Source organism: Sparus aurata, chromosome 6, assembly GCF_900880675.1.
Source record: "Sparus aurata chromosome 6, fSpaAur1.1, whole genome shotgun sequence".
Classification (NCBI taxonomy): Eukaryota; Metazoa; Chordata; class Actinopteri; order Spariformes; family Sparidae; genus Sparus; species Sparus aurata.
Window position 1 is genome coordinate 34,416,578 of NC_044192.1, and position 12,180 is coordinate 34,428,757.

The window sequence follows — 12,180 nt, forward strand, 5'->3', positions numbered from 1 at the left end:
TATTTATATATAAAAAAACAATAATGTACTAGAATTGTGTTTAATGTTAAATGGTTATATGTGCAATGAAATATGGCGCATAATAATAATATTATTCGCGCAAATAAGGAAAACGAATGAAATCCTATTTCTCTATAAAAGCAAGTAATCTCTGTCTGTCTGTGTGTGTGTATCTGTGCCTCAAATATCTCTGCGGATCAGGATCAGACTGACATGAGACTTTCAACATGGCTGCTGCGTTGTTCAAGGGTGTGCAACATCGCATTTGTTTGGACTGCAATGATACCGTTAATAAATTATTTCATAAATGCTTTACAAATTCCGCGAGCATTGTGCACCAGAGCCACCACAGTCATGTGCGCACCAGAGCCAATCACTGCACACCGTAGCCATGTGCGCACCAGAGCCAATCACTGCAGAGCTCTAGCCCACGACATACCTTAAGAAACAAGCAGATTTATACCTGCAGCGGTGCAAGCAAGACCGGGATTTTGCTGGCGGTTTGGTCCCGCTCTGTTCTATGCATCTAAACTGACTGTTGTGGTTTAATGAGACTAAACAAGTCCGGACCGAGTCTGTTCGGGTCTGAGGAGATCCAGAGATGCGCGGACAACAAAGTGGAATCAGAATCTGTGGATGTTCGTGTGTAGCTAGCTGCTAGCCGCTAGCCCACCCACACGGCCCATCTCCCGAGTCGACGAACCGGAAGCACCGGCACGTCCAAAACCGGACTTGGGGTAAATAATGTCTGCCACGCTTTTTCGCGAACATTGCCATCACGTTTGCTTTGTGTGTGGTGCAGGAAGAAATGGTAAAAACAGGCTTTTGTCATGAAAGTGTCCAAGCAGCAAGTTTGGTTGTTGAGGAACGGGAAGTTGTGTGAGGGATGGAGGCGGATGAATGACAGGCAACAACGGTCGGTGTAGAGACAGCGATAGAGACAGTGATATTGAGAGTTGAGATTTGTTACATTTAGCGTGTTTGGAGTGTATAGTTAGTGTGTTATGTAGTGTGTTAAGTGTGTAGGGGAGTAGTTTTTTTGTTTAATGAGTCAAAACAATGAGGAGACTGCTGAATGTTGAGCAGGCAGTGCAGCTCTTCATTCAGCTGGAAGGAGCTCAGGCAGACCTGAGCATTGCCTGTATTTCAATGTAAATAGTTACATAAAGCTTTGTAAATTTTAAAAATGTATGCACATATTTAGCAAACAACAATTTATATTTGCATTATAAGTAATAAAATTGGTTTGTTAAACTTCTTACTCAAAAATCTTACTTTTTCAAATCGGATTTTATGTTTTTTTTGTGATTTTAGGTCCATTGTGTTAATACAGTATGTCAAAATAAAAAAATAACTGTACAGTCACACATGTGAGGTTGTGTTGAAAATAATGACACCAAGTAAATAGTTTTTAAAGTGAAATATAATGGCAAAATCAAAAATAGTCAAAAACGGCCAATTATACCCTGGGATATCGGATTTCACAACAAACCTAACATGACGTCCCACCTTCAAACAAAGGCTCATTCGGCCATCCATGAAAAAGCTACTTAACCTCCCACTTTTCTATAGGAATACATATTTCCTACGGGCACTGCACTAGTTTCTGAAAACAAACACAGAAGTTGATGAGTCATAGACTGAACTGTGTGTATGAACTTCTGATGTATAGACATGTGTAACTTAAATCAACATGAAATACTAACAGATCCTGTCAATGAATCAGGAGTTTTGAAAAGTCAGTGAAGATTATGGGTTATAGGTGATGTTCCTAATGCGCAAATGTGTAAGTGGCTTTCTTAATGTAGAGCATCACTGCTGCTGGTGATGTCACTGAAGGTGATGTCATTAATATTCCCTCATTAATTACATATTCTACCCACCTGCGTCCCCTTAGCTATTAATCAAATAATAATTTTTATGACCTGTCCCGCCTGATCTGCTCATCACTTTTACACACAGAGGGGTGCGCAGCAGCTCTCATCATCCTCCTGCTCCTTCTCAGTTAAATATCAGTGTATTTCCTGATATGCAGTTAAACAGAGTTGTTGATGGGACAGATGATTGTGGTCGGCCAGAGGGCCCAGCAGCAGAGGACCACCTCCCTGTCCATCAGCGAAGACCAGTGTTTAATATATTACAGGTGCGTCTAATTTTGTGCCAAGATTATTTGCTGTTTAACTAGTTAAAGGCATTTTGACGCACCCAAAACATATGGAGCCAGGTCAAGGCCAAAAGGTCTGTTGATATCAATAAAAAAAAGAAAAAGAAATGTTTAACTGAGTTTTAACTGAAAAAAAGATAAACTGAAACCAAAAAAAATACTTTTCAATGCAAAAAATAAGACTTGAATCTGAAAATGTAAAATCTGCAACTCAAAAAAATTCAACTTCAAATATAAAATTATACATAGATAAAATGTATTAAAAAGAACTTAATTAAAATTATTAAATCAAATTATATTTAGAATAAAATTAACATTTTCCTACATTTTTATTTATTTTGAAAAAGTTTTGGATTTTTTTATAATTCAAGATCAAAACTTGAACTTTCAGTTTAGAATTTTATTTTTTTCAATCAAACGTGTTTTTCACATAAAACTGCATAAACATGGCCTTGATCTGGCTCCATATACTGTACCCAATCAAGTGGCCAATGAATGTATATTTAACTCACAATCATCTGATCTTCATATACGGAATTTACATGCTCAATGTTCTGACAATTCAAAGACAAACTTGTAAATTGTTCAGCTGTTATGAAGTTCTAAAAATGTAAAACAAAGCAAGTTGTTACGATTATGAAAGTTTTGTAAACCTTTACATATTAAATGCGGCATTTAAACCACTTAAATCTGTTGCTACACATCATGTCAAGTGTTTCTAATGTATTTCTTCTCTATGCATGTATTAAACTGAAAGCCTTTGTTAAGGGATGCATTAAGCCAAGTCTTTTAGGCTATTTTACAACTATTAACACACAAAAAAATTAATGTGAACATGTACAAAAATTTGATGGGTGAATTGAATATAAGAGCAAAGACACTGAGCTGCAATTAACTGTGCCCTTTATCCCGCCCTCTCCACTTCTACATTTAACCTTTAATGGTCAATGCAAAGTGCCTTATAAATGTTAATGCATGGAAATGAGCTACTGATCAGTACAGTACATCATGGTCACAACTGAGAGGAAGATAAAGACCATGTTCGGGGCTTTTTTTACACAGAAAACTTGGTGTTTATTGGTGAGGTGGTGATTATGAAACACTTATTCATTATTACATTCAAGTTGTCCTCCAGCAGTGTGATCGCTTTGCCAAAAAAACAACAACAACAACCAAAATAAGTGGAGTTCTCAAAATGTAGATTCTTACTATCTGAGCTAAGCATCATATTACATGGTCTTTACTTCAAATGTGTGATTTTACAATCAGTTGGGCATGATGTTCAGCTGACACTAAACTGTTCTGTTATTCCCAAACATCCTCCTTTTCATTCAGTTATACTAGACTTGACACACTGCCCAATCTCCTCCTGACAGCAGCAAGACACTTAGGGTGACAAATGGAGGACAGGAAAAGAAAAGCGATGGAGTAGCCATTACTTTCTTAGTATTTTTTAAATTGAATACCTACAGATGACAAGCCTATTTACCCCTGATGTGGTGCTGTCAGTCAGTGCGGTGTGTCTCTGGTAAACGAATGGGTGACACCTTTGTGGATCTTGGCACAGTCATGGGATGTAGTGGAGTGTCAAACTGCTGTGAGTCACTGCCTGCTATGTATTATGCATATATACACACATATTACTCATGCATGAGACATCATCAAAGGTGAAAAAACAATTACTTCATTCAGCTCAGCCAGGAACACTTTCAACATATGTTTAACTATTTATTGCAACAAATGGAAATAGTTATGCTTGGCGCTGGTGGCAGCATTGAGTCGTAGGGATATGATTGAGGACATAACCATATTTTAATGGACCACCTTGTGGTAAAAATGTCTGTGATTGGTGTGTGACTTATTGGTAACAATGATCCATTCTACAGGCTGTCAGTTGATTACAGCTGAGGAGTTTTACTTCTGTGTCCTGCATGATGCAAAGCTTCATTTAGTTGATGTTGGAAAGTAGCTGAGACAACGTCAATATCTTTTGGTATTTCTTTCGACTAAACCCACTTTGTTACAGGGAAATGGACATGAGCGTGACTTTTTGGACGATAAGCGAGTGTTCATCATGGATATGTATAATCGCTACATCTATCCTGGTGACGGATATGCTAAAAGTGAGTGAAAGCACCAACACTTTTCTTCTTGAATGTTTTATTTTAGGGCTGTCTATATAAGGGTTTCATTTTAATTAAATTAATTACAGAAAAATAATGCGTTAATCATGGTTCGGTGACCAGGAGCACCATTTTGTGTAATTTATGTAACAGGAAATTTTCGTACCATCAAAGTAAATACATTTTGCATCAAGATTTTTAAATACTTAAAGCAAATATTGGTATGTGCAATTAATTTTGATTAATTAATCACAAAGCTTGTAATCAATTAGATACATGTTTTTAATCACTTGAAAGCCCTACTTTCTTTTACCTTTGAATTCTGAAATATGTTATTTCAATATCTTTAGACCTGTTCTTGCTGTTCTATTATTGTCATTTATTTGAATGTGAAGCATTCTGGTGACAAAATCAGCTCAACTCTGCTCCTGACGTGTGGCTGGAGGTTGTCCTCCAGCTGACTTCTTCTACTTTGCAATTAATTGAATTTAGGACATTTTATAATTATCTCTCCCCTTAAGAAAGTGAAGTAAAAGCACATTCTGGCTTGTTTAAGATAAAAACCATACAGTCTCCTTCTGCTTCATATTTTCCCTCCAAGACACATTTATTTCCTTGTGCCTTTAAAGACCAAAGCTGACAATTTTTGGACACTTTTTTTCTGTCAAGTGTTCTGGAAAAACTTGAAAAACACCAAGAACCCTGTTCTACATGCTACTGCGTTGTTCATCCTTGCTTTTGCAGCTTAATTCTGTTTGAATTTTCCAACATAAAGGTCTCCTAATTAACCTTTTTCATCATTTGTATTAGCTTTTGGACATGTGCATACTAATTGATTAAGGTGCCGGTGCACATTTACATATATTGGTATTATATAGTTAGAGAAGCACCATTTTCTACTGTACCTGAACATTCCATTTGAATCCAGTTATCAGAAAGTCATTTTGTAAGCCTTTGTTAAGAGACTTCCTGTTGTGTCAAATTCTGCAGCAATTACTAGCTTATGACTGTATATATGAGGCCTATGGATTCAGCTCACCAAAACTGCTGCTATTTTATACTGGTTGGTTAGTTCGTTGATGGCAGCTATGTTCTGTGGCTGTGGGAAGATGATCAGTGTGTTATCCATAATGCACCCTTTAAGTCTCCGTGTCTCTGTATCTCCTAGGAGCCATAAAGCGGAAGGTGGAGCTGGATTGGGGCACGGAAGACTCAGAGTACCTTCAGAAGGTGGAGCTCCACTCTGAAGGAGCGCTGAATGAGGTCCGACCTGACATCATCGTCTACAACGCAGGGACAGACATCTTGGACGGGGACCCGCTAGGAGGACTCTCCATATCACCACAGGTGCTGTAGCTGCTTGGTCACACACTCAATGTAAATGTGTTTCAGAAGTGAGTATTGATCAGCATGTAGTGACATGATTTCTATCAAATACACCTGTCCTGACAATATCACCAGTGTTGCAATTGGAAATAAAACATCTAATCACCCTGAATCCTCAAGTTATGTTTCATCAGGTTTCTACAAAGTTACATAATATTTAGCTTCTTCTAGCTGTTACACATGCAAGATATTGCTAAGGTCAGTAATGAGATGTTTGTCACCAAAACCCTTTCCGAGAGTGCTAGTTAATTTCTGCCATGTCTTTTTATGTACACCAGCTTGTACTTTTTTTCAAACACAGTGTGTCATGTTTTGTACTGAGAACAAGAATAGCTTATGTCTAAAATGTTCTCAAATAGTGCTTCACTTACCAACAACTTTTATAATCTAAAGAAAGTATGAATATTTTACAACTTGGTAACAAACTCAGGTACGTTATCTTTCAGCCTCCTGAGTTATAGTTTCAACTTTTGTTGCATGATCTCTCTTAGCCTCCTTGCATCTTTTCTATGTCAACTAAAAGCTATAACAACTCCTACTATGGCAGTTATCTGGCAGCTCATGGGCCACATCCAGCCCACTAAAGTGTCCCATCTGGCCTACAGAAAATTCATGAATTCAGAAAATGAGTGATTGCTGTTACTGTCCATTCACACTGATATAGACAAATAAAAACAACATTGTAAGAAGGAGAACATGTCAAACAACAACAATCTAACTAGGCCTGGATTTTATTTTTATTTCTTAATTGATAATCTGCCCTTAACAATGTTATAAAACTCTGATCTCAGGACAAATTTGCATGTGAACAGAAGGGAAAATAATTAAGTTTTGAACAATACACAAACCATAGGGCCGAGCTACAGAGATTCGGGTTTAACATCATCTAGGCAAAAACATGGCAAATTGCCATTGGATTTTTGTTTATTTACAATTTGGCAGTAGGTACAGTGATAAAAGTGACACCAATCTGGAACAACTGTCGAGAAGGGGCAGGCTCAGCTGGCTCAGGTCACGTGAGCAATTTGTCAGGAAATTTGAAAGTAAACAGAGTTGATCCACATAAGCCGAATTTGGATTTATTGCTTCCTGTGTGCAGAGATTTTCCAAACACCAGAAAAAAATTGGAACAGGTAAGGTAAATCTGCTGAATGTGTTAACGGGGATGATACAGTGGTGTGTGTTGCAGAGCAAATCGTTCCATACAAAAGCTCTTGGTAAGTGCAACTTAAAGTGAAACTCTCGCCAAAAAGCAACCGAGGCTTTATTTGTTATTTAATATGAATCAAACCTTTGTGTAAATGCATAATTACGACAAAAGAAGCATTTTAAGATTTACCGTAGTTTTGTTTTTGGGCAAGCTAATTTTCAATAGAGTGCATGGGGCACTGGCACGCTAGCATCAAAATCGCTATTTTTAAAACATTAAAAAGGCTCGACACAATATGAAACTTTGCTTGTAGTATCGCCAGGGTCTCTACACATGAACACGAGCATTGAGAACATTGTTTGTGTACGCAGAGTTTACTAAAAGGCAGAAAAAAGGTTGTTCCCCGAGTGCGACCTAACAGGCAGGAGAGTAATGGTGGACCTCCTACCTGTTAGGTTGCATTGGGGATTGACACTTTTTGTCTGCCATGACGGCGACGCGCTGGAGATCCAGCTCCTATGGTGAGTAGTTCAAAAACCCTCTTTTTAGTAAACTCTGCGTACACAAACAATGTTCACACAATGCACTCCATTGAAAATTAGCTTGCCCGAAAATGAAACTACAGTAAATCTTAAAAGTGCCTCTTTCGTTGTAATTATGCATTTACACAAAGGTTTGTCTCATATTCAATCACAAATAAAGCCTTGGTTGCTTTTTGGCGAGAGTTTCACTTTAATAATGATAATTATAATAATGATGTTCTGCTTGATCATGTGTTTATGTCATGTCTAATAATGTTTAAACAGACAGAGATATGTGTTTCTTTCCTCCCATATGTTCGTGTCACCCCAAGAGGTTTGGCGCTCCTCAGTGGAGAAGTAAGATATGGGAAACTGTTCCAGCCTCACTTCTTTTCTCAGTGGAAGAAAGAGGGGCAGATAGAGCTATATGCCAGCAGCCTGACAAAATTTTGAGTCATGACTAATACTATCTTCAGCCGTGTGTGGACTGACAGCTTTTCTCTTGTCTTTCTCTTGCAGGGAATCGTGAAAAGAGATGAGATTGTTTTCAGGGCTGCCCGCCGACGGGGCATCCCCATACTCATGGTGACATCCGGGGGATACCAGAAGAAAACAGCCCGCATCATTGCTGACTCCATCCTCAACTTGCACCAGCAGGGTCTGATTGGAGCAGAGGTACTAGAAGGGGAGGGATCATCATCACTGGTGACCAACATGATGTGCAGCTCTGGATCTGTTGGATCAAAATTCACTGCTGTCTGAGACACATTTATCCTAACAGGTGTGTCTCAGACAGCTGTGACACTGAAAGGCGCTCAAGTAACTTTATATTATGTGGCAGCAGTGAGATATTGTTATTGCTGTCAGAAAGAAAATGTGTTCAATGAAAACTTATGAAGGTTGTGCAATGCTTATTTGCACATATATGACAACAAAAGGAATTTGGTAACATGTTTACCTTTTGTATGCTAAGGCTGGCAGTTACCCAAAGGGAATAATTACTCAGAGAGCAAAATGGTACTGAAACAATTGTGCTATCCTGACAACAGCTGACTTCATAAGCTCTCATGTGCCACAGAAAGAGTTGTTTAATTTTTCATCAGTTGGAGAATAATGGGTTTTATGTTTAATGTATGTCTGGGCAGAAGAACATATTCTCTTATCTCAGGAAATGTAATAATGTAATTTGTGAAAGATATAATATATTAATTGTTCATGAAATGATGAAGGGGTTTGATGTTCTTACAGATACTTGGGAAATGTTTTAATTATCCTCCATCTGAGTTCAGGGTGATGGGGATGAGACATGACTGTAACTATCAAACATTAATGTTGAGGTTTAACCTTTAGTGTCTTGAGTTTTTTATTAGATATATATTGTAATAATAAAATAGTTGATTATGTTTTTGTGTTAATGCTTTTGACCATTTAACATGTGCAGTTAATGTTTACAGGGAGCCCATTATGTTTGTATTTTGAATACTAAATTGTATTGTCTCTAACAAATTTGAAACACTAAAACCTTTGACTGTGAGCACTATAACCATGTATGGTGAAATACAGTTCAGAAACATTACCATATTACTGAAAGTCAATGTTCTAGTTGCAGTGTGTGTCTGTGGTCTACAGATCAAAGTCCTAAAACTGCAAAGTGTTCAGTCATTAGTGAGCAGGCCTGTACAGTGGAGCCTTTAGTTTTACTTCTGATTGGTTTCCTGCAGACAGATAAACTGCTCTAATGATGTTTACACATGCAGTATTTGTGTAAAAGGAGTCAGAATGAATATTTAAATAAATTGGATCAGTATGAATAATGCAGAAACATACAGACACTAAAATATACAGATACACTAAAGACTGCATCAAACACAGAAAGAATACTGAGTGTGTCTTTGTGTAATGTTAACTAAGCATTTTAATTTCTGCTGCTGCTTTTCTAAAAACAGTCTAAAACAAAACTAGCTGAAGATTTATTTCTTCACTCATACATGAAATAATCATGCTGCTGCAGCAGTATGAAATAATCATACTGCTGCATCATACTAAAAGGTCACTTAACATGTTGGTGGTTTCAAATCAGAATGAAAAATTTACTGTCTGAAAATTCCCATTAAAGAATTGTTCTGGTCTCATAATGATATTATACTTGGAACATGGTGGAAGTCCAACTGGAGAGAAGAGACAAGTGGTCAGATGATCAGTCTGTTAAAGGAGCTCTGTTGAACTTGTGTTTGAAGCGGGCTGTTGGTTAACATTAGCAGAGTCCATTTCTAGAATAACATTAGCTACTGTTTCTCTCTGTTAGCGGAGCAGAGCATGGCACTGAGACAAGTTACTGGAGAATATTCATAAAATCACATCCTTTGCACTGTTAAGGAAAATCTGACCTGAGCCATTCACAAGAAATCAATAGTCCAGCTGCATTAAACAACTTCAATAAAATGGTACATAGGCAACACGGAGTGACAGGAAGGCCTTACTTGTCATGCCGCGTTACAATCGTGATTACAATGTGATTAATACGAGTAAATTATTACAAATTGTTACATAGAGGCCTACATTTCTGATGTGATCATTGATTTACATATAGGTCTACTATGGTGTCTATCAACAATGAATTCAGCCTTGTTGAGGAAACCATTAACTAGTGATAGGACAATACAGGATTCTACTTAGAATAACAATAAGAAAACCCATCCAAACATTAGTGACTTATAAAAGCCATCTTAGTTGATGAACCACAGTCCTATGTTTATTTCCTGATTTATTTTGAACTGACACAGTTGGGAGTCTACATCTCTCCAGTAATTACAAAATGTTGTGTAGTAATTGTAGAAGTACTTTGGATACCACTATCACCTCCATGACCAACATCCAGCTTTGTTCACTGAGCAGTTTTCATGAAGGCGGATGTTTAAAAAAAAGAAGCGTCATCTCTGTGATACAATGATAATATTTGTTTCTTACCAAGATGGAAGGTAAAGTGATTCCAATATGTGTTGGTGCAATTTTAATAGTTTTAAGTATATTTTGACATGAGCTACAGTCATTTTGGCCAGGGTACACATTATGACATTTTTATATTATTCAATTCAGTACCCACCATTAAACTATCAATCGAAAGCTTTAGAATCAGGATAATGGCAACAAACGTAGCTGAGATGGTACTGCTCTGCTGAGTGAAGTCAGCTCAAAGAAATAACTGTTAAATCTGTGGAACGTCACTCTTGGTTATTGCAACACCATGTTTGGCTGAATGAATTAAGTAAAAAGAAACAAAAAATTGAGACTGATTATCAGGCTAAAACAAAGAGTAAGCCAAAGTTGAGGGTGAACCAGAACAAATGGTTTCCCACAGTATGCATTGCAAGCATCCATCATAGTGTGCAATCCAACTGTTAACTGGTATTTTAGATGTTGTGAAGGCACCTTAAATATCACTTGACTAAGGTTGTATCTCCAAAGACAATGTAAAGCTGTTTGTATACTATATTGTACACATGTGCAGTAATCATAAGTAAAATAATCAAGTCAAAGCTATTGACCAAAAAATGAAAAGATGATGATGTTACTCTAAATGTGGACAAGGGGCATTTGATGTGTTGTGCAGTTGAATTGACCTAAAGTAACAGTTCTCAGGTGCTGCTGTAATGATTTTATGATGGTTTTTTTTCCCTTGGCCTTGCTCTACTGTTCAAGAAAGGTTGCAAAAGTAAGGGCAGGAGTACAGACTAATGATAATTTAAAGGATAACAGGCCTTTGTTTGAACAGCATGTAAAGCTGGGTTTGGGTGCTTTTCTGGGAAAGGCGCACTATATTACTGATGTCAGTGCTAATTAGCTAAAGCCTCTGATTTGGTGTGCTGCTTTTGAATGTGGTTGAAAGGCTAATTGCAGTCTACCTTTTGATTAGGACTCAGAATACATTACTAACTGTTTACAGGCCTGTCCTTAATACAAGATGCGTTCACAGATTCCAAATAATCAGCTTCTTTCTGAATCGTGTTTCTGTACGAGCTGGCTGAATGTTGTGTGCCAAAAATATTTACAAGCTGTACTGTATGTTTTTGGGTGTGTTTGTTCTTTGGGCTGACATTGAAAACTAGCACTACATTCATCATAAATAACTAGACAACAAACAAAAGTTCTGTTTTGCATTCCATTTTTGTTTCAGTTTCTGTCTAGACTGCATATGATGAAAGTAAAGTAAGTTTTGAAAACCCAGATTTTAATGCAGTCACTTGTAGTTCAAAATTTTCCCTGAGTTTCCCCATTGAGTACTGCTTGTCCCATATGGGCCCCACATGATATAATGAATATCCCACCGGTGGTGACTCAGTAAGAAAACATCAAAATAAATCCCCTTATGTCATTCATTTTTTCTTGATGTCTGCTCTTTTTGGTTTCAGCTCATTTTCTTTGCCTGTCAGTAGCACATTGGATCAGTCCAAATATTACAAATGTAATATGTAAGAATTCTGCATTAAAATTTCTAAGAAGTAGAACTTGGTGATTTAATTTGTTGTGGTGTTTACTCACATTATCCCAAATGTTTCCAACAATGTTAAAATCCAGAGAAATCCACGTTAAACGCTAAGCGTTTTCATTTCCGCTACTGCACTTACTGTCTGAACATTTCCATTAAAGTATTGTTCTGGTTTCACAATGATATTATACTGTTGAGATCTTGGAACATGGTGACATGACTAAAGAAGTCCAACAGGAGAGAAAAGACAAGTGGTCAGATGATCAATCCACACGTTAAATCAAACTTTTTATTAGGTCGCAACACTTCCAGGAGAGGGAAGTCATGAACAATAAATACAACTTTAAAAC

General features: G+C 37.3%; 1 protein-coding gene across 2 annotated transcripts in view; it reads left to right on the forward strand.

Annotated features, from left to right (window-relative positions):
* hdac11 (histone deacetylase 11) overlaps positions 1 to 11,846 on the forward strand; it is a 44,818-nt gene extending 32,972 nt beyond the window's left edge. For both annotated transcript variants that reach the window (XM_030421027.1, XM_030421026.1), the window contains 3 exons: positions 4,191 to 4,287; positions 5,456 to 5,634; positions 7,864 to 11,846. In XM_030421027.1, the coding sequence (XP_030276887.1) occupies positions 4,191 to 4,287; positions 5,456 to 5,634; positions 7,864 to 8,106 (519 nt within the window). In that variant the 3' untranslated portion in view covers positions 8,107 to 11,846. The remainder of the gene's footprint in view (positions 1 to 4,190; positions 4,288 to 5,455; positions 5,635 to 7,863) is intronic.
* The last annotated feature ends 334 nt before the right edge of the window (positions 11,847 to 12,180 follow it).